Source organism: Podarcis bocagei, assembly GCF_964188305.1.
Source record: "Podarcis bocagei genome assembly, chromosome: 4".
Taxonomy (NCBI): domain Eukaryota; kingdom Metazoa; phylum Chordata; class Lepidosauria; order Squamata; family Lacertidae; genus Podarcis; species Podarcis bocagei.
In genome coordinates, this window is record NC_138128.1 from 74,776,875 (window position 1) to 74,800,017 (window position 23,143).

Consider the following 23,143-nt stretch of genomic DNA (forward strand, 5'->3'; position numbering starts at 1 on the left):
AAGCCAGATCCTGCATCACCATAACTGGGCTGTTTTTATAAGTTATGGATATGAGGTTCCTCAGTTTGTTCCACACTTGCTCCTTTCTGTAGTAGGCAAAGTAGACAACCATGTCACACAGGGCAGGGAAGCTTCTCCCTCAGTTTGGGTCCAGGTGCTCTGTGTGCCCATTCAAAACCATTAGCGGAGATTATGAGGTCTGGAAGCAGTGATTTAAACCCTGAGACAATAAATTGTGCAGGATCACTCTCTTCCACTCCCTCTTTAAAACAACATAAACGCAAACTAATTTTCCTATTTTGATTTTCTGCATCTTCAAGCTTGTTGCGAATACATTTTCTTTTTGTAATTCTTTGATCTTTTGTACTGGATTTGGCTTAATTTTTCTGTTGCTGTAGTTTCTGTTCTGTCAGTTTCATTTCCATTGGAAGCATTAGTGCTTTCTGAGTATTTTAAAGAAGCTCATTCATAGCTGGTTTTTGTGCTGCCAATTCTCTTAAGATATACCAAATTTCTTTCTCCAGTGAGGAAGAGGCCTTTATTGAGGGTGATGCCATCTTGATTGCGGCCTTCATTAGTGTCCTTGTTGAGACATGAGTCTTCTGTCTTGAGGTAGGCAGAATGGAGTGAGGCCTTTTGTTTTCAGCTTTTCTGAACCCATTCTCTCATTCTTCAAGATTTTTTTTTTTTTTGGGGGGGGGTTAGACAGCAAAGGCTTTTCCTCCAAGCTGTTTTTCTGGGTCTTGGAGCAGAGCTTAGAGTTTAAGCGGTCATCTTATTTCCTTTGTGGCCATGCCTGCCTCAGTCATTGGTTTTGAGAAATTTTCTGTGTTTGGGTGCAGTTTACATAAAGGTAATAGAATACTGGTAGGGTGGAGAGGGGATTTACAGTTTGTGATTGTGAGCATGCAACACAGTTACTTTACCGCCTGCGATTGTTGTAATGTACAGCTCAGAACAGAATGAAATAACAAAATACCTGATAAGAAGCAGTAAATATAATGCTAATGGAGAAGTAAAACAAACAGCCTTAAGGGTAAGACTAGACATTATACCTCAGGAAACATGTTCCCAAGCCCAAATTGGCCTGGGCAACAAAAATGTGTCGATTTGGGGGGGATTTATAGGGGAGAATTGACAGCCAGGAGGGAGTTCTTAACCTTTCCCACACCTGCCAGTTATCTCTTCCAGATAACCCCAGAGTTACTATTTGCTTAAAAGTATCGTTGGCTAAAAAGCAGGCAAAAATGGTTTGAAGGGCATCTGCAAAGGAAGATTGATGAGAAGGCAAAGAATTAAGCGGCCCATCTTTGGCTAACGAAGTATAATGTGATACGGAAAAGTGAAATGAACACTGGGGAAGAATGTAAAACAAAATCAGGAAAAAGCCAACATTTTCCATATGAAGCTGTTTACATAATCAGTCTACTTGAGGAAAGTGTAAGGGACTTGAGGAAAGTCAAGAGGGAAATCAACCAAAGGTAAGTAAATTAGTAATAGTGATTGTCAGTGTTGGAAATAAAAACCAAGAAGAAACAACTACTGATCTCTACACAGCAAGAGGTCATTGCTAGACTGATCATCCAGAAAGGAGGGAGGGGGTGAGGTAGCGGAGAAAAAGGAGGGACGCTTAGTGACAGCTGAGGCAAATACTGTTGAGAAACGAACTGATTTCTTTGTCTCACCATCTAGTGACAGGGAAACTTATGCTAGAAAGACAATTTTCCCAGGGGAAAAGAAAGAAATGAAAATTAAAGGTGACACCAAAATAGGCCCCCCCCCCAAAAAAAAGGCTAGAAAGGAAGCAAAATGGTTGCTGTTGCATTTTGATGTTAGAGAAGTCAATAAAATGAAATATGAAATCATTTTGCCACAGCAGATGCTCTATGGACCAATCACCAAGGACTTTAAAAAAATAAATACAAGCATGAAAGCAGTGATGTAGAACCACTACCCTTGCAAACTTTGGTAAAGGAAAAAGGAATATGTTTAATTAATATAAGCTAGTTCTGGTTTATTTGCCTAATTGGAAGTATATAAAAGTGTCCACAGGCAGTATAAAATACACACCCAGAACCTAGTTTTGAAAAAGAGCCAGTTGTTGCTATGAGAATGTTAAAGAACAATGCATTTTGTTGGGGCAAACTCTGATGGAATAGGGGCAGGCAACACAGATGCATAGACTGTGTTCACACATCACCAACTACAGTGTTTTAACTGTGGCTGGGCACAAACAAGTAGCAAGCTAGCGCACACTGTTTTGAAGTCACCACTTTGTCCATGCTGTTCCTGGAAAAAGAAACTTGAAGCCTTGGCTTGCTGTGTTTTCCAAATCACAAGTGGTAAACCAGCAACAGACCTTAGCTACTGTACATGGTTCGTTTAGAGACAAACCACATACTCAGGTTTTGACAGCAGACAAGTAATTTAATGTGATATGTAAACCATTACCGATCTTAGGGTTGGCCAAAAAAGCTCAATAACTTTTTCTGTCTGGATTTTCACTGTTTGAAATATGGCGACCCTACATTGGGGACCTCTGCTTTGATAAGTTTATGAGGAATCCTAGAGTACCCTGATGCTTTATACCATCATTAATTTCTAAATGTGTCACCTTATCCATCTTTATTTTATTTTATTTATTTATATTAAAGTTAAACAATTTCATTGTAGACCAATTTGCTGTGAAGGAAATTTACTTTGGGAGAAATCCACTTTGGGATAAGTGGAGGTTGAGTGGTTAGTATTGTTCCCTCACTAGGTAATGAGGAAGTAAAGTTGTTTGCATGCATAGACAGCTATTTAAGAAAGGCCTTGATGCTTTATTGGTCTAATATTGCAGCCTCTGGACAACATATAGTTAAAATATAAAAACGATTTTCCTGTCACTTTCCAAACTGCAAAAAGTAGCTTTGTCACACTAGGACAGCAGAGAACTTTAATCCACTCTAACCACACAAACCAAAAATTCTGGTATGTGCTTGAATCCCTCTTGCAAACACACACACACACACACACACACACACACACACTCTTCTTGACTGCATTTAAGTGTAATGTCTACTTTGGGTCTGTTTGAGCTGTGTTACGTCTCCTGCTGAAGTATCTATACTTTTTTTTTAAAAAAAAAAACCATTTAAGAGACTCTACATACTTAGCATTTTAAAAACAAAATGACATAATTAAAATCCTCACTGATAAGCACCCACAAGATACCTTTGATAATTAGCTAGAAACAGCCTTGATAAAGTAACAATTTCAGCAGAAAAAAAACCACATTCAGAATGAGCACCTGCTCTTTTAAAATTACTCTGCTGCAGGTCCCAGCCCAGGAGAGTTTGCAGATGGTTTTATATTTACAAACCTGACCTCAGCAGCCCTTCATCAATCTTAAACCAAGCGATACTTCAGAAAGCATTGAACATTCTGTTCCAGGATACTGCAATCTTCATATGTTTGCTGACTAGAAGTCTAATTAATTAGGGATTTTGATTTTGAGCTTGTTTTTAACTCTTACCAAAAGCTCAGGACTGTGCAATGGGCAATTGGTTCTGGAGTATGTGGAACTCAGCTAGACAGTATCATCACTCATCAACTCATTCTAATGGCAAACTCAGGCAGTGAGTGCCGACAATTATGTAGCCAAACTTAGGTTAGAAATTAGCTCAGAATATTTGGGCATTGGGGCAGGGGAATTTTTAAGTTTTGTAATGATAGCTTGAATCTCTCTCAGTTGCGAATTGCTCTGAATGTTGATTGTGAACTAACAACATAACAAAATAATCAGGTCTCATTTGTGCCACTGGTTTGCCCCATTAGAGACTTTTAAAGCATGCATTACTGACCCTAGAGCTGCCATTGTTTAGCTACTTAAAGATCCTAGAGAAATTGCATGTTTCGTCATTATTTTTCACCTTCATTTTCTTTTGTTTATCAGCAGGGAGCAAAATATTTAATTAGGTCAGGGGCATTTATAATCTCTTCTGGGCCAGTTCCATCCATAACACTGGACGCCACTTCTAACTTAATTCCAGTCAGGCCTGCTACTCTACTAGAACATATGGATAACCTATAAGCCTTTAGTAAAAGGTGGCAGCCTCCCTGCTGAGAAAAGGCTATGCAAGAAAGCAGAAAGGCAGTCCACATCACTAGTGGAGGTCAAAGCAGCACTTAGACCAAACAGCATCTGGCGTACTGTGCCAATTGGAAATCAATGAGAAACTCTAGGTTGTAATTTTATGCCCATTTGCACAAGAAAATAACCCTGAATTAAAAAATAATAGGCCTCTGTCATTCACCATCGCAATACAGTTACGGTAATGCATCTCTGACAGTTGAACGGTTGACAGACCAAGCAATGGATTATGACATTGCTTATGAGAAGGTGAGCCAATGTGGTGCCTTCCAAAACAATTCCCATCATCCTTGGTCATTGGCTACGCTGGCTGGGGCTGATGGGAGTTGTAGTCCAACAACATATGGCGGGCACCACATTGGATACCGCTGGCCTAATGATGCTGAAGCTTAGCTACGTGAATACAGAACACCATTGACCAAGCAGTAATTTACCACGGAGAGCATCCAGTCACTCGATAAGCTAGTCTATAACATCCTACTGAAGTGGTACATGCTACTACTGCACACAATTAAACAACAACAATTAAGAATGTGGAGGGTCAAATTCTCCGTGCCATATAGCAGGATTTATTTATTCATTTAAATAAATTTATATCCCACCGTTGCTCCCACAGGAGTCCAAGAGCAGTGGCGGATTTTGGGCTCTTAAATTTCAGCACCCCCTGACTCTCTCACTCCGTTCTACAGCATTCTTGTGGTGCCCAGTGCGGCCAAACCGGTCGCGTGACTCTAAAACCACCTCTGCCAGGACAGAAAATGCACAAATGATAAAACAATTTACAAATCTTAAAAAAAGTCTAAAAACAATTCCAAAGCAGATGTTACAGATACCTGGCCTGCTAAAATGTGATTTCATGCCCATCCTGTTGAATTACCACTTGGTAAATGGAAATCTTAGAGGAATTCCTATTTAGGATGCCAGTCTGCATTAATTATTATTACTTATATAGACTTTGGGTTAAGTTGGTTGTAATACATCTGGCATATCTTTGGTGCCTTCCCTGTTTCTTGTCCAAACAGCCAAGCTAGGAAACAGGCTGGCGCAAAAGACTACTCCTTCCCTATACCTTGCTAATTGGGCACATAGAACTGGTTTTATTATAATAAATTGGATCTTGGATATAAGGCAAGTGGGGGGAACCTGTGTCCCTCTAGATGTTGCTAGAATACAACTCCCACCATCCCTGGTCATTGGCCATGCTTAGTTTGGTCTGAGGGGAGATGGAGTCCAACGAGTGGAAGGCCAAAGGGCAGCTCTACTATGGACCTAATGAAGCTTAGGTTTCAGGGCCCGTAATCCCAGAGGGGATCCAGAAGCAACTGACTCAGTATAAAGTAGCTTCCTATGTTCCTAAGGAAAGTGGTATCTACACACATATAAAAAATGCTGTGAAAATGCTTTTTAAAAAAATGTTTTTAAAAATACATTGAATTTTGCATAGTTCACTGTTGCCATCTAGTGTTACATTTGTATATTGCACTTTACAACACATTTAAAATGATTTATTTGCAGCTGTGTAGCTGAATCGTAAGATGAAACTATATTTGCTTATATCCACCCCCTGTTAAACTTTCATTTCGCAATCCCTACCCCTGCTCTCTCTGTTGTTTACCCCACTGTTGAAATTTTGACTCCAAACTCTTGGGACAAGGACCTATCTTTCTTTCTTTGCTTAACTTTGTTTATGAAGTGTCATATACCATTATGATCCTAGATAAAGTACTAGCAAGCAAGCAGCTATTAACAGACTTGCGGCCTATTTTTGAGTAGTGGTTCTTGTTTCCAATAAGCACTGATTTGATCTAATAGCCTGGCATGTGCTTTTACAAAAACCACAGTGAATAAATAAATGATTTTGAAAGATGAGCCAAATAAAGCAAACCACAGGGTTGTAAATGAGACTCAATTGCAGTTTGATTAGCCATAAGAAAGGGGCCATGTTTAAGTTTCAGTTCCAAATGTGGTAATAATGTGATTGCTCAGTTTACAAACCTTTGTGCAGCTATAACTATTTGTGAAAATTTTGTGCATATATCCAGTTAGAATGTTTGCTGGAATTTAAGTACAGATCTGATGCTCCAGGGTGGAAATAAACAGCTTCATGACAATCTTAAATTATATTTTCCATCTGTTTATATCTAAATCACAAATGGTTGTTAGGAAAGCAAATGATGGAGGGGAAAACAATCAGTGCACAGTTGAAAGAACAAGTAATGATCTGGCTGGAACGAGAACATAATACAGTTCTTTAAAAATTGAAAATGTACCAGACATTTTGCTAATGAAATAATGGGGGTGCCCGGGTGCCCATATTAACTACACCATTTAGGATGCAGAATATTAGGAGCAGAGTGACGGTGCCTAACAGACTAGGTTCAACATCTGTCATGCTGGAGTCCACTAATGCTCAATTGCATCCTATTGTTTTCAGATTATTCAACTTCATTCATTGTCATTGCCTCTGTGAAGGATTAATCAACTGTTTGCAACCACATGATGTTTTGGAGTCATAGTGGGAACAATTGGTCTACAGTTTTAGATCAAAATGCCATGTTACAAGTCTGAATGAAAAGATGACTCGTCCATTAATACTCGGTAACAATTTAATTAGTCTGAAAATATATATAAAACATTGTTGCTTTGCTTTGTAACACACAGCACGTTTGGACGAGAAAATATTTGAAAGGCGTGGGGAGGAAACATCCTCACAATAAAACTAAAATAAGCTACAAAAATATTCTTCAACCTCTATACGTATAATAAGTAGCCTAAAAGTGAACGTAGCATAATTAAATAATTTCATTGTCAGTATTTCTTGTCATTAGTCTTTTGTTTGACAGACTTCTTTATTATGTATTAAGCAGGCTTACAAGGCACTAATCAATACTTTGCTTGATGTTGATCTGGCTGTTTGAAATAGATGTGAAGAGGGTGTTTCTATATATTTTTGCTGGAGGTCAAGAATGTATATTTATATGAAGTCTGTAGTATGCATCCTGAGGCAACTGTAAGGTGGATTTCTAAATCCATTTTTTAAATAATTTGAATATTATAAATATTTAAAGTTTGGTTCAAATATATATAAGCAACTATACACACACACACACACACACACACACACACACTGAGGTTCATTGGTGCTTTATGAAATATTACACTTCTCACTGTGGCAGTTGGGAAAATCCCTAACTCTGCCATATGCCCAACATGCTTCACTTTGCAGTTAGGCTTGTGTGTTCCTTTAAAACTGTTTGCAAATTCTCTTCCTCTTGGGCTTAGATATCCTTATTAGCAGCAGCTTCTTCTCCCAACCAAGCACTTTCAAGCAAATTCAGACTCAATGCTGTGATGTGTCAGGAAAGGTTTTTGCTGAGCTGCAGAAGGTTATTCATTGAAAAGACCTTTTGCTTAGCTGTCGTGATTCTTGTGGGGCCAGCCAGACACTAGTCCAGATGGCAAGTTGTTAGTGCTGGACAGACATGGCTTTGGGAGACTTTTCAACAGATGAAGCCTGCAATGTCAGGATTTTGTTGGAGGAGGTTTTTTTGTGTCGTTCCCAGGGTGGGAAGGTGCTGGGATGGAAATACAGGGCCGCCCACCCACCTGCTGCCACCTGTTCAGCTTTTGCCAGTGCCTCTATAAAGACTTCCCTTGCTTGTAATTTAGGCTCACTGACCAACACTAGCAACCGAGGAAGTAGCAAGAGGGTTTCTCTCTCTCTGTCTTAGCATCCGCGTAAGACAGCATCACTTGAAGAAGAATCAGGAAGGCTTTATTCCTCTCTGCCCACTGTTACTGTACAATCAATTGGAATAGATTTTTATTCATTTTTCTTGTCCATTGAAACTTTTTTTGGATTAAAAGGACTTCTCCTTCTTTTTTTGGTCCATTTGAAACCTGAACTTTTGAGAGCAGTGATGCCATTTGTTCCCCCGTCATTACCAAACAGAATGAAATGAAGACAAATAAAAACATCCAATTAATTGCCATGTGCACTCCTGATTTCAGTCTTTAATCTGAGGGGTGAAGGAACAATTTTAAGCCTCAGTATTGTTTTGCAAGTGTGGGGAGATGTTGCTTTTCCAAAAAAGTCCATCTTCTTGAACTCCAGGTGAAGCTGGGTTTTTTCTTTTTCCTTTTAAAACAAGAACGAAAAAGGAGAATCGTAGCAAAAGCTTTCTGTCTACCAACGCATTCACTGGCTGAGGTTCATTAATCTGTTTATTTGCAAAAGCATCCCACATGAAACCCTGCAAACTGAATAGCAGCATGGATGCTAGCTTGGAAACGGACCTCCAGTGCCGAAACGGAACAGTCTGTGCAGCAAAGTGTGGCTCTGAGCGTGTGGAGAGCACTGCCAAGCGCAGGCTGGCTGCCAACGCCAGGGAAAGGAGAAGAATGCAAGGGCTCAACACTGCCTTCGACCGCCTACGCAAAGTGGTCCCCCAGTGGGGGCAAGACAAAAAGCTGTCCAAATACGAGACGCTTCAGATGGCCCTGAGTTACATTATGGCCCTGACGAGGATCCTCGCTGAAGCCGAGAGATACAGTGCAGAGAAAGGCTGGATTAACTTTCACTGTGAGCACTTCCACCAGGAGAGTTGCCACGCTTACACAGGGCAGAAGGTGGCAGCTGAAACAGACCCTTATGCGCAGAGACTTTTCAGTTTCCAGCCAGACCACTACTAAATGGGCAATTAAGAAATCACTGTGGACTTGCAAAGGCCCGCTTGGTCTTTTGTGTAGAAGTATTTGAGAACAGGAACTTAAAACAGCTGCATAAGGTAATCTTTGGTTGTTGTAGCCTTGTTCTTTGCCTGCAACGCACTGAGCTCCCTGGAACAAATTGATTTGGAACATTTTCCGATGCTTCATTAATTCCTACTTTGAGGATGCATTTTTGTTTCCTGATTTAATTGTGTATCTTAAAATAGAAAACAGAAATTATACTGTTTAGTCCTCAGAGAAGCAACTTAAACTTTGTAAGTTTGCCATAACAGGTTCTTTGAGACCAAATTGTGTAGGTTTAACTCATCTACAACTTACCACGTCTCTGGCGTATGCTCGAAATAGAGCTAGTTTCAAATAGTGTTTATGGAATGCTTAGATGTTCCTCTGTGCTTACTGTAAAATCAGATTAGTTCATGTGATAATGGCATTATGATAAAATAATTGCATGAAAATAGAGACTTTAGAATTGGTAGGTTATGCTGATTCTGTATTTTTTTACATTGTTCTGTTTCCTTGAAGCCATAGAAAATTTTGTAAACTAAACTACAAATAAACATGGTTTTCTCTCGTACAAAATGTTATTACATTTTAAAAGAAGTAGGTTCCTACAGTGGGAGTTATATGTACCCAGTAAAGGTGCTACTGTGGAAATTACTTTTGGAATTTGGATAGTTAATGTAACAACAGCAAATGTTCAATACAAGGCTGGTTTTATTTCTCATGCCTTAGGATCAGGGGACACATCAACACATCTCATTATAAACAAACTTTGAACTGGTTTCATTTTCTAATATGCTGTATAGCCAGGCATGTATTGAGTTTAAATTGAGCAAGCAGCAAAAGAGCGAGCCTGTGGAAAATCTATCTTTCTTTGCCTTTCTCTTTCACACACTCAGAATGAACAGCCTTGTGCCTTACCTTGTACTTTAGCGTTGAGCCAGCAGGGAAATTCTTTCCATCAGTGCTTGTCAGTGGGATGTGATATGCCAATATTATATATCATGACCAATATTCTGAATTTTTTTGGAAATATCGTCCAGTCATTTATGGTGTTAGCAGTAGGCTGAACATATTGAAGTAACGGAAGCAGGGGGTTTATCAAGTGGTGTGGAGAAAGCGGGGTATCAAGACCTTTGGGGCAGATATCTGCTTTCCATCAAGTTCACAACAGGAAAATATACCATATTTTCCCCTCTATAAGACGCACCAGACCATAAGACGCACCTAATTTTTTGGGAAAAAATATTCTGAATCTCAGAAGCCAGAACAACAAGAGGGATCGCTGAGCAGTATTTATGTAGAAGTTTTTTGTGGGAGATTCAGTGGGTTGCTCCCCATCTGACACCGTGGGGCAAAATTAATCACACATTAGGCTTGGAGATCTGTGGTGATTTTACTGAGTTTTTAAATATATTATTATTCTAAGGCTGTGAATTATCACCAGCTTAAAACACGGATGAACTGTTCTTTTTCTCAGTTCAGATTGAAGCTGAACACAGTATGAAACACAGTATTTCATAAGAAAAGGCAGGATAGATTGGGACTAAGGCTTCCCAAAGCAGTGGGAGTTCTCTGAATGCAGAGCAAACAGGCGTGCACACAGCCTATATGCAGCCAATAGGAGTCTGCTGATTTGATCTGGAAAGTGGCATAGACCTTGATGGCATTTAGGGTTGTGGTCAATGTTAGTTCTACGTTGAAATGAATGGCCATGACTACCCTAGGTCTATTAATTTCAGTGGGTCTACCCTGAGTAAAACTTAGCTGGCTACAACCCTCAACCTTTTAGGCTGCACAAAAAGCTGTTTCCTCCTTTGGTGCGGGGAGGAATCGGGTGCCTTTATCATTTCTGATAACATGATAGTGAGTAATCTTTCTAACAAGAAGACGTTTAAAAGGTCCATGCATTAAGTGCAACTTCATTGTGTTTTACTTTGGCTGGATCATGCCCAAATGTCAGCACATAACATAAAATGTAACTCAAGATTTAACACAGTTGCCTTTGCCTACAAAAATACTAGAAGATTTTAATCTCTCTAAATGTGGCCATACTACTGCAATAAAGAATAGCTTATTAGTGAAATACGAAAGCACTTCTAAGAATATTCAAAAGGCTAGCGAGGGATTACATTTTAAGTATGGTTTGCCTGCTACCAGTTGAAAACGTTCCTCCATTATTGTCACCAATTGCAAAGAGTTTGTGTCCTCTACGGCTTGTGCCCTGTTGATGTTGTTTGGTATGCACAGAGCCACATAATGGCATCCATTACTCAGAATGGGTGGCCAGAAAACACCCCCTCTATAGCCTTTCCCAGGACTTTGGTCTGTCCATTAAGCACTTGCAAAAACACCCAATATGTATTTACAAGAGATTCTTCTAATGAGTGGGAGAAATGCACACCATGGGTGACATGCCTTCAGCACTATGAGTGGGGGAGGAATCCCAAAACTTTAATCTTTCCCCATGTGAAGACTTGTAGCTATTTAAAAGATCGTTTAATCGCTGTTGTTCACAAGACCTGGATGCTGCTGCTAAAAGCGTAGCTAATATTTGCTTACTGGCACCAGGATTTTACAGAAAAGCATTGATGCAGATTTTGTTACTATATGAATGCAGTGGGCAAAGCCAAGGTGCAGTGGTAATTTAAAATATAAATCCTGATATGTTTTGCTGCTCTTTAGCAACTTGTATATTGTATATTATGGAGGGGGAGGGGAAGAAACACATTGGGCATTAACTGATTAAGTTCAGCAGCCGGCAAAGATGCTCAAGTGCCCTTTTTCTGGCATTCAGTACAGTACAACCCCCTTTTTCTGAGTGACACACAGCAAGATGAACAATGGGATCTGAATCAGCCTACTGGAATGCCTCTCATTCAGATGTGCATCTGATCTCTACAGTACTTGTCGTTGCTGATACAGCAATGGAACTGGGTACTGATCCAAACATATTCATCTGGTTCTTGCATGGACCTCGCTTGCTCAGTGAGGAAAAAATGTTTTGTGTCAAATCTTACCTGGATTGTTCATATGGAATTTCAAGTCACATGCCAGTCAAAGAGATACTCACACAGTGCAACTCTGAAGCATTTATTTAATGGAGGAGGGAAAATACATTTGCTGAACATTCTGACATTTCCTTTTATATGCATTTAAAATATTATTTAAAATTGCAACATTTATTCCCCCCTTTTTTTCCCTAGCGAAGGTATGCACCTTCACATATTATGAAGATAAAAACCCATTTTAATGGAAATGTAACAACTCCAAATTGGTAGACTATAAGGCCACCGGCTTGTGCAGTATTTAATTTAACAGCTATAAAGTTTTGTTAGATTTTCCTTGTCATATTAACTCAGTTACAGTTTACAGAGGGTATGAGAACACTTCTTAGAGAACTGTGTTTAAATCCTTCTGGTGCAGCTTATTAAAAAGAAAATCCATAATTTGTATTACACATCACATTTCTCTGACTCAAAGCAGGTTTCCAACATATTTTGAAGCAGACATTGGTCAGCTGACATGATTTTAAAAAAGTATTTTCAGTCATTCTAAAATATGAGGATATCAATGCTGCTAGGTATGTTCATGTTTTGCCTACATATGAGAACCACACAGGGTTGTTTGTTTCCCAATACTAAATATTTGAGTTGGTGAATCTTCAAAGCCTTCATTATTAACATTTCTGCAGCACACCCTCAATGTTGTGCTTTTGATGCTGCTCTCTGCTGGAACTCGCACAGATTTGAGCAGCTATATTTTAAATAGTCTCAAAGGACAGGAAGCAGCTTTCTGGCTTAATACAGTGGTGCCCCGCAAGACGAATGCCTCGCAAGACGAAAAACTCGCTAGACGAAAGGGTTTTCCATTTTTGCGTTGCTTCGCTAGACGAATTTCCCTATGGGCTTGCTTCGCAAGACGAAAACGTCTTGCGCTTTTTTAAAAAGCCGCTTGGAGAGGTGCAGTTGCGACGGACCGTGCTTCACAAGGCGAAAAACATCGCAAGACGAAAAGACTCGCGGAACGAATTCTTTTCGTCTTGTGAGGCACCACTGTAGTGTTCTCATACACTATGTGCTGATTCTGGGGATGTCTTTTCAGCTTTGCAAAGTTTGTATTGTCTTAGCCAAGCTCAGAAAGGAACAAAATACATTTATAAATATATGAATTTTGAAAAGCTCAATTAAAAACCTCCTGCTCATTGTAGGGTTGTTAAATTTTATTGAACCACCCAAGTCCTGAGTGAGTACTTAAAAGATAATGTTTATTTTGTTGTTATGAAAATTCTGTCCTTTTGCAGGTACATCTTTTGTTGCATAAGCCAAAATAATCTGTTCATAGTGCAAAGGCAGTTTGGCTTCTGTTCAATGAAATGAAGGGAAAAAAGAGCTCAAACAATACTGCAGAGGAAGATAACTCTGGCAGAGTATCTGAACTGCATTTTGGCTATATAAGTGACTGCAACCATCTTTTCATATGTTATCCACACAACTGATATCACAGAATCAAAAGCTGTTGTATAAAATATTGTAAAACTGCCCTTAATATGGCGGCTGTTTAAGAAAAGAGCTTCACAGGGAGACTGCAATGTGAAACCACTGAATCAAAATTAAAGTACAGCTTCAATGCTATCAACTGCAACATGAAATGGGACAAAGGTATTTATTACTATTATCACATTTCATGTGTTAATTAGCTGACCTAATTCCAGGGTGCCTATCTTATCAACAACTGTTTTGTAAATTATCACCGTCTCTGTTCTTTATGCATTTCATTTTCCTCTGACCTCACTCCTTACAATCCCCCCCCCAGGTGTGTGTGTGTGTGTGCATGTGTGTATATATATCTCAAGATAAAGCTTCATGCATCTGCCGTGGTTGACTGTAGACAATGGAAGATTATGCCATAATACATATATCTTTAGTCTTTAAGGTGCCACAAGACCCTTGGTTGTTTTTGCTGCAACATACCTGACACGGCTACTAGTCTGGGAGGTTTGGGTGGGGGGTCAACAACTGTCAGTCATGACTAAAATCCATTGAAATAAACTATAATTAAATCAGTTGTAACAAAATTCACTGAATGTTGACATTCACACATGAACACTAACAATTCTAAGTAATGTCTTTAATTTCCAGAAATATTTATATGCCTTGCATTTTTCAGATATACACAACCAATGAATGCTGCCAATCATGTATAGGTAATTTTTAACATTCACTGGTGTATACAGGCAACTCCCAGTTTATGTACATCGAACTGTTGCACAACTATACATGCACACATTGTGCTGAACCTGGAAGTGACCTTTAAAATGGCAAAAACGGCCCTTAAAGAGCCCAGAAAAGGCAAAAGGCATGAAAACAGCACCTAGGAATCCCAGGAGCCCTTCTACCAACAGCTGATGCCGGTGAAGAGTTGGAGTTTGAGAAAGGAGGTTTGAAAGGAGTGATTGTGGTGGAATTTGGTGCCTGGTAAGTGTTGCTGTTTTTTAAAGAGTTGTTCAAGCATTTCCAGTGGTTTAGATGGTGTTTGCAGGCTTTTCCAATGGTATTTCAAATATACACAATTTCAGTGACGCTTGCAGTACCTCAGAACCAGGGTTTATTTTCAGCTGGAACTCAGTTCCAGCACCTCAGGTGGGCACCATTGCCATTATAAGAGAACAAGGGAGGCGTTAATGGTGAGTTCTGGCACCTCTTTTTCTAGAAAAATTGCACTGCTTAGAATAGAACGTAACCCCTGTGTAAATTGGGAGTTGGCTGCACCTGACTTTTCAGGTTGGGCACAGCTATTGTCTGGAGCATTTACACATGAATAGAAAGGGTGGAATTCAACATAGTGTTAAGTGAATGTTCCATCAGTGCAGGGATTTCTGCTTGCACAATGGAACCCCGTCTAACTCCTAAATCTAAGGGAAGGGAGAGGGCAGAAAGTCCTGCCACACAAGTAGAAATTTTTGCACTGATGGAACACAGTAGCTGAATACCTCTAAACTTTAACCAAACTTTGGACATTTGCTGTAACATTTTTGTGTCCTGAGAGCAGTGTTTTTCCTAGGGGAAACGGGGGGTATACAAGGGTACGCAGTACTAGCACCCTTTCCCCCCCCTAGAAGAAAAGCACTGCCTAAGAGACTTCTTTGCTGTTAACATAAATCATAGTATTCCTTTGTTCTTGAAACAGCAATCCCCCATTTATTGCACCTTTCTCTACAAAAGTGTTCATAGCAAAAATGACACAATGATATTATTTGTATTTAACACTTAAGAAGATGGACTCCATCTTTCTCTATGTGGACAGTTAAAAGTAATCCTTAATTTCATGTACACATTCTGAGTATGATTTTAATTTATCAAAGTTTAGAATATATTTTGGGGACAAGTTCCTCCCACCAAGTTCTGCTCTTTGTAGAAGGTAGCACACCCATTTAAAAGCACTTGATCTCATGATATTAGTGCATTAGAATAGTCCAGGTTCTGGCCTAATTTAGAGAGCATTACCAGGCAACCCAGGACATTGTGCTGCCTGAGGTCCAAGATAAGCCATAAAGCTCTGTCCTTCACAAAGATAAGTCTCCTCACCACCAGCAGCCATTAAGAGGAACAGCTAAAGTGCTGCTGCCACTGGCACCCAGCATTTGTGGCCTGAAGCAGTTCCCTACTTTGCTTATTGGTAGGGCCTGCTTGTTTATGAGAAAGCAGAGGATATGGTCTCAAATGACATTTCCTTCTTTTTGAACTCTGTCTTACTGACATCAGAATCAGACCTTGAGCTAACTAGCAATGATGGAATTCAGTTTCATATTCTGTTTTACTCTATCAGCAGCCATCAGGAACATCATACCAAACTAAGTCACCTGCCTTTCATTTGTATCAATCCTTTAAAACTTGTTCATGTTAAAAAGTCTTAGCATATCTCCCTTCTCCTGTCTATATTTGTAAACACTGAATCTCTGGCAGACTTCCATGAGCTTGATGATTCTTCAGTGAAAAAAGCTAGTGATCTCAGGTCATGTGTGTAGGTGGGTGCGGGTGCTTATCACTGGTGCAGTAGTAGAAAATTTTCAGGCTCTTGGTTTGGATTAGAATTTAATTCTATTTCTTGGAAGGGTTCAACGTGTAGGGAGATTATACAGCCAAGTGGCTATTCTCTACTATTAATACTTATAGCAATCTTATTTTTGTGCTTTATGGGGGTCTTTGGCAGACCTGATGGCAACAGAATAATCCCTTAGCAATAAAATTGGAACCACACACCTGAGAAATAGCTTAAACATTAAGAAAATGCTAACACATATCCCTAGCTTTAATTGAGATTTTGTTTAGAATACTGAATAAAACAGAAATGCAGTTAAACTGGTTAATGAGATGTATTAGTAAATACCTCTCTCTCATAAATAGCTTTTGTGTGTGTTCATTCTGCCACATGCAAATAACAATTGTTTTTTCTGGGTGCAGGTGGGACATTTTACCAAAAATGCTAAAGTTTTGCCCTAGAATCAGATGCATAATTACCTCTTTGAAAACTGGGAGCTCTACTAGTACCCAAAATGAAACAAATTTATTTGATTGGAATGGGCCATAGTTTGTTTAGTACAGAATACCTGTATAAGTATTTTCTCATCAGTGTGTGTCCAAAGTGGAGGGGCGGGGAAGGAAGTAGGATGGTCAGGTGGAACTCATATATGTCCATCTGAAAATTTCGGGTAGTTATAGGTCCATTTGCAAAGTATTTGGATGGCATCCTTCCACTGTACACACACAATCATCCAAACCTCCGGCTGAGAAAGGAATTCATATCATCACAATGAAACAAAAATAACCTGTATGCTATTTATTTTTGTTTCAAACTAGGGAATTCCTAAAATGAGAAAAGAACTAGTAAGCACACTTCAAAATGCACATAGCAATGGTAGCTGTGGTGTCTATATAATGTGTGTTTTGTAGGATATAAGCTGTTTAATTGCACATGTTAACATCCAAACTATATGCATGGTGTTTCCCTATTAGGATTTGATACACCATGAGTACATAAATTCATGGAACATAAGCCCACAACATTTTTTAAAGTGTTCTGCTGTATTTAGTGGTTCCTTTTTGAAATGCTACGCCTATCTGCATTCACCCAATCTCTTATTGATGTAATTGTGTACTCCTCCTGAACAGATCTTTCACGATTCATTTCCATTTTTTTGCTGACATTTGACTTGTGCTTTGTGACTGTCAGCCACCTTTAAGTATTATATTCAAAGTCATGCAGCTCACCCTCTTTCAGAATTCTCACAATGTCAATACTTCTCCTGGTCGTGTTCAGCTGGACGTCCAAAACCTTTACCATTATGCATTTAAGGTACAGTAGTTTGTTTGTTTTTTAATTCAAGCAGAAAAAAGTGGGCAGAGCTTTTTCTCTTAACAGCTTAAAACTCAGCTGCCTCCCCTCATAATACTTGGGAGGGGGAAAACAACAGAGCACTGAACTTGCCGCAGTGCATTCAATGCTACAGTGACCCCACAGTACAATGCTGAACTAAGATCTTATACAGTATGTTACTCACAGGAATTGCAGCAACCCTACAGTTACTCAACAAATACAAGTTGCTTGTAAACCTTGAGCCTCCTGGCTTGTGCCTTCCATTCTTTTTCACAGTTCTAGTTACGGGGTGGTGGTGGTTTTTTTGCAGGTAAGATTGGAATCGGAGGTTTTTAAAGTTCTTCACTCTCTACCACAGGCTGGGATGGTGACGAAAACCGCACTGGATTCTCAACAGTCGAGAAAGCAGAAAAAATGTCGAGTCCTTGCCCCGAGAGATTTGCATATCGGGTGCCACCAGGGCGAATCTTTATTGGCTGAGGGATCTGTTGATGCCACTGGGCTGGAGCCAAAAGCAACAACAAAAATCATAAACACCGTACACAAAATTCAAACCTCTCTCTTCAATCATACATAAAGACACTGAATGTCTACCCCTACAAACACACAAGTTGAAACCTAAGAACTAGTGGGAACTTGATGTTTCCAGTTGTCACCTGTTCCCAAGCTACTCAAATTAGAGAACTCCTAGTACAGGGATGGCTAATGCCTTTTGTGGCCAAGGGATGCATGGTAAAATGGGCATGGCAGAGGCACAAAAATGGATGTGGTGAAAGCTTACAATAACTTACCTTCTACTCCCCCCAGAGCCAGTCCCTTCCCTTCCTTAATCCCACCAAATACATTCTATTTGTTTGTATTCTGTCTTCCTGACTCTTCGGTATCCAACTCGGACCAATCTGCTTCTAAATTGCTTCCCCGTTATCTAAGTCGCTGTCTTTGCTAGTCACCCTCTGTTCAAAGCTCATCCATATACAATACCTGGAATCTCAAGAGTCTCAGTTCAGCTGAAACAGCATAGCCCTGAGCAAACTTATCTCCCTTTATTATGTCAACCAAGCAAAAGATCTCTAAATTAAAAGGACAATGCTAAATTCAAGAGAATATCCCAACAGAGGAATAAGATGAGAAAAGGCGACAAGCTACCAGCATGGAATTGGTATTGGTGACGTACATCAGTTCAATTATTTTATTACTGAAATCAGGGCTGAGGAAGCTGAGCCCCCATCCTGATATTGGTGGGCTACAAACTCCCACCATCCCTAACCATTGGCCCTGCTGGCTGGGCCTGATGTGAGTTGAGTCCCACAACACCCAGATGGCCACAGGTTCTGCATCCCAGACTTAAACTATACCCACTTACCGTATATGTCAAGTCTAGCAGTGCAAGAGACGATACCAGCCTCGTTTTTTGCAGACAAAGTGTACCAGCCAGCATCCACTTTCTTAGCGGGCTGAATCAGAAGGCAAACATATCCTGTAGCATCTTGATGCATACTGAAAACAAAAATACCAAGGGTTCTTATATTATTTGCTGATATAACTGGGGCTGTTATAACCATACAAGGAAAGGAAACTGCACGAATATTTTGTGTAAGGCCTGGCTTAGTACCCAGCATCTTCAGGTAAGGTTGGGAAAGACTTCTGTCTGAAACCCTAGAAAGCTGCTGCCAGGCAGTACTGAGCAATTTCCATTCAATGTTCACATCTGTCCCTCTCTCCCAGGTACAACAGTAGTAACCACGAGAAAGAAAATTTTCCCAGTGCACCTAAATTCTTAGACTAAAGTAGGTGTCCTGGAAATGACATGTTGCATTGCTCCTCCTGTATGGAACAACACTAAGGAACAATAACTTTTCTTACAAACGTTTTCTTTCTGTGTTTATATGCTTGTCTACTTGTAAGCATACATAATACATACAAGGTACACGCAGCCATGGCCAATTGTGGTTGTTCAGTGCATGCTTACGCAGCAATTTGCAGGCATAAAGACTTCTGCTGCAGGATCCCTCTCTTTAATAGGGCAGTCTTCTTACACAAAACCTGTATAAACAGAGCCATACATGCTCCTGCCCTTATGGTGGATAAAATAGACTTCATGGGTAATATGGACTTCATGTTTGGAACTTAGTCCTTGCTGTTTCTTAGGCCTTGTGCAGGATAATATTAACTTTCCTGAGCAAGGAAATGCCTCCCCACTTGTAGAATGTCAGGTATTATCCCATTTTTAAAATATTTAAAGCTACCTCATCCTCTCTCTATGGGGAGGAATGGTGTCATTGTCTTTCTTCCAATAAAAGACTGGGGGTGGCATTCCAATCACTCTGCATTCTAGCCGGACTGGATGTCCTTCTGGTACTCCACAGTTCTGTAATTTCTCAAGAATCACTGGAGCTTTCTTAACTTCTTTTTCTGGAAAAGATGGAATCAAAGGCTTGTGTGATTCTCCTATCTGGTTTCTCTCTCACCCCTCACCCTGCCCCCAGCCCCACTGGACCACATTTTAATTCAATGTTCACATTCAGACCTGCAAACAAAATTTATAACGCTACAAAATTACTCATGTGATTCTCCAGGGTTATTTGGCAAATTGCAGACCACCATCGGAAACAATACACTTCACAACAGCATAGTTTATGGAAGACCCCAAAATATGTGTATGTATCTGTTTGTGTGTGTCTGTTGGCAGGGAGAGGGCATGAGTACAAACCTTCTTACAACAAAGACACATTTTTCTTAATGGAAATTTGCTGGAATTGGCAGACAGAAGCTTGATCATTTTCAGCCCTGTTTTCCTCCTGCCATGTTCATATCACTATACCAGATTACATATTAAAGTTCCCTTCCTCCAAAAAAAGGCGCTTCCTCTGGAGGAAAGGAATCATTGACAGTAGTCCGCTGTTGATTGATTTGCTTTTCAAAAAACAAACATGCATTCTGCCTTTCTTCCAATATACATATATATTGTATATATAATGCTGTTGTCACACAACCCCCCTACAGGAGCACCTGTTGTGCCACATCACAATCCTGGATTTGTGTGATGTCAGGGTCCAGTAAGAGCGGTCATGGCATAGGAGCTTGAAGGGAAGGGGATTTGGCTGCCTTCTCCTTAAAGGTCCACTGATGGGGGAAGGCCTTTTAAAATAGGTCTCCTTGTGTAAGTGCCCTAGCAAGGTGCTTCTTACTCTCATGTAATTCCAGCAATATTCTGCATGACAAAGGTTGATTCCATCCTTCAGGTATGAAATGGGGCAAGTTTCCTTAGTATCAAGAGACACAATAAATTCGAATAATGAGGATTTTCATTTGCCTCTGTTTTTGCCAACGGAACCATGACACTGCAATGCATGATGTAGCCTCTGCATTAAACATCTAAAAATAGCCTTACCTACAACACTAAGCTCCAGGCTGAATGAATTTTGTCCTGTTTTGTTAGTGGCAATGCAAGTGTAAATTCCAGCATCGTTTTGCGTAAGCGGATCAATAAGCAGAGAGTGCACTCCTGTCTCTCTGACCAGCATCTTATGAGTGGTGTCTGGTAAAACTGGCTTGCCATTCAGAAGCCACATCAGGTCAGGAGGTGGTAACCCACTCACCTAATAGACAAACAAAAAAGCAAGCAAACAAAAACCAACAGTGACATTATTATTATTATTATTATTGTTGTTGTTAAATTTCCCCACCCATGCCTTTAAGTAAAACAGATTAGGTCCAGAGTGCGATTAAAACATCCATCACTTATTGTTCCATTTCTGTTTTGCTCCTTGGTGCTCCAAAGATTCTCAAGAGGAAACTGTGAGAAAATTCATGCCATCTTTGTAAGCTTTAATGCAGGACGTGGTTCAGGGCTGGAAGAAGGCCCCCACCCCCGCTGAAGTACAATGTTAAAGAGGAACAGAAGGCGACAAATTCTGTTATGCCTGCACTGAGCAGGAGACCATGTCAAAAACATATTTTATGATCCATTTGCTTATGATGCCATTTATTCCTTCGAAGAGTGCATTTTGTTCATTTATACTTTCAGTTACACATTTGGGTTGTATGGCTGTGACAGGGGCAAGAAGAGAGTTGGTGGCTTTAAGTACCTCTGCTCCCCTCCAGGCTTGTGATTTTCTCTGGGTTGAAAGTTTCCACAAAAGCCAAATGTTTTAAAGTCACATATTGATAGTTTTGGAGTTTTGTTGTTGTTGTGTGTTTTTTTGTGGTGATCAGCCTGAACCCAGCCTGCACTGATTTTCTCTGAAGAGATGATCAAATGCTAATGCAACAGGGCAAACAAAGAAAGCCAGCCAACCTTGCAATCCAGTCTACAAAGCCGTCCTTCGTGAGCTACCATGTCCCCAGGTGCCTGCAGAAAATAAGGCCGGAAAAATCGCTCCTGGACGGGTTCCTTATCTCCTTCTGGTATACGGGATCTTCCCCTGCAATGCAAAAACCTGTAAACATGGGATGAGCTTGGGAGGCAGGGCTGCCATCTTAGAAAAAGATGAACTTCCCAGCCAAGCTTAATCTTTGGGCATCTCCCTCCATCCACTGCTGGTGAACCCACCATAGCTTTAGTTTGCCCAGTTCACTCATGCTTACCTCACAATATATCTACACACCAAGGATCAGGTGTTGTTGGTTGTTTTTACCTGTGTGACTGGATTGCTGTTGTTAATCTACCACGCATTGGAGGAGTTTGAACCAGTAAGTGACCAGAACAGCTAATTCTCCCCTGTCAGAACGATATAGGAGAGAAGTAACACGATTCATTAAATTGTCTCCTTCCTCATTGCTGTTGTTGTGGTGTTTAAGACCAATGTACGGTTATGATATAACAGTGGTACTAGTAAATTGGACTTTCCAAAGCTATGCAGCTTTGTACACAAGTCTAAAGCTTGGGGGAAGGGGTGCAATATATTTTTAAAGGGAAGTAAACCCTTACCTGTGGATTTGCAGCCATGAATGTATAGTTTCCATCATCATCGTTCGTGGTCTCTTCAATATGCAATGAGCATGTCCCATCACCCTCCCTGATCATCTTGAAATGTCCATCTTTCTTTGAAATCTGCTTGCCATCCTTAAACCAATATACCTGTCATGATTGTAAAGAAAGGAGACTTAGGCTGCACACTTACCTGTGAGAGTAAGTCTCACTGAACTCAACCAGACTACATTCTACACCATTGTTGCGGTGCCCCCGAGGCTCTGCCCCCAGTGTAGCTGAACTGGTTGTGCTCTCCTAAATCTGTCTCTGATAGTTGCTACAGCTACAATCCTATACATACTCACCAAAAATTAAATCCAACTGAATGGAGAATGGCTGATTTCTTCTCATGGGCTACTTCAGATTGAACAGTCCACTAAGAATCCCTTCCCCACCACATTCAAATTAATTTACTAGGTGATCACAAGGCATTGTACTCTAAGCCTTCATATACACTATATATTTAAAACACATCTCCAGCATCGTCTTCCCTTCTGTTGGATTTCTGTGCACCACCTACCTTAGGTATAGGAATTCCAACAATTTTGCAAGTGAAGGTAGCAGGGTACCCTTCCAAGACACGGAAATGCTTGAGTCTTTTGTCGAAGATTGGGGCAATGCACTTGCCCGTGGGGATCTCATCATGCTCAACTTCATCATCTGATTCATCCACTGGGGTACGTTCAAGGCGAAACTCTATTTCGTTCATCAATCTCTGCTCAAAGCTGGAAATTTTATATTCCTGCAATATAACCCAGTGGAGGGACATAGTTACAAAATTTGTACTCCAATATATTGCTGAAATCACAGTTCACGGCAGATATTTCAATGTTGTTTCCTCCATCTTCATAGAGACTGGCTATTCCCAGAACCAAGCAGTAGGACCTTTCCAAATGAAACCTGTGCATTGAGACATGACTTCAACCTCT

The 23,143-nt window shown here is 40.2% G+C and overlaps 2 protein-coding genes across 11 annotated transcripts in view; one reads left to right on the forward strand and one right to left on the reverse strand.

Annotated features, from left to right (window-relative positions):
- The first annotated feature begins 1,889 nt into the window (after positions 1-1,889).
- ATOH7 (atonal bHLH transcription factor 7) lies at positions 1,890-10,121 on the forward strand. Of its 3 annotated transcripts, none has more exons than XM_081190981.1 (3): positions 1,890-2,208; positions 6,570-6,733; positions 7,805-10,121. In XM_081190981.1, exon 3 carries the CDS (start codon positions 8,381-8,383, stop codon positions 8,825-8,827), a length of 447 nt encoding a protein of 148 aa, XP_081047107.1. In that variant the 5' UTR covers positions 1,890-2,208; positions 6,570-6,733; positions 7,805-8,380; the 3' UTR covers positions 8,828-10,121. The 3 variants fall into 3 exon arrangements, with proteins under 3 accessions (XP_081047107.1, XP_081047108.1, XP_081047109.1); XM_081190982.1 differs by having other exon boundaries at positions 7,867-10,121; XM_081190983.1 differs by lacking the exon at positions 6,570-6,733.
- A 1,822-nt stretch (positions 10,122-11,943) lies between these two features.
- The window catches only part of MYPN (myopalladin), a 67,862-nt gene continuing 56,662 nt past the window's right edge, over positions 11,944-23,143 (reverse strand). For all 8 annotated transcript variants that reach the window (XM_081190805.1, XM_081190804.1, XM_081190803.1 and 5 more), the window contains 9 exons: positions 22,735-22,956; positions 22,173-22,322; positions 21,880-21,962; positions 21,540-21,666; positions 20,634-20,841; positions 19,489-19,654; positions 18,606-18,739; positions 12,920-17,744; positions 11,944-12,665 (listed from right to left, as the gene is read on the reverse strand). In XM_081190805.1, the coding sequence (XP_081046931.1) occupies positions 17,575-17,744; positions 18,606-18,739; positions 19,489-19,654; positions 20,634-20,841; positions 21,540-21,666; positions 21,880-21,962; positions 22,173-22,322; positions 22,735-22,956 (1,260 nt within the window). In that variant the 3' untranslated portion in view covers positions 11,944-12,665; positions 12,920-17,574. The remainder of the gene's footprint in view (positions 12,666-12,919; positions 17,745-18,605; positions 18,740-19,488; positions 19,655-20,633; positions 20,842-21,539; positions 21,667-21,879; positions 21,963-22,172; positions 22,323-22,734; positions 22,957-23,143) is intronic.

What these genes read in the sequence shown, in the direction of transcription:
- ATOH7 (XM_081190981.1), top strand. Translation starts at nt 8,381, where the DNA reads ATGAAACCCTGCAAACTGAATAGCAGCATGGATGCTAGCTTGGAAACG.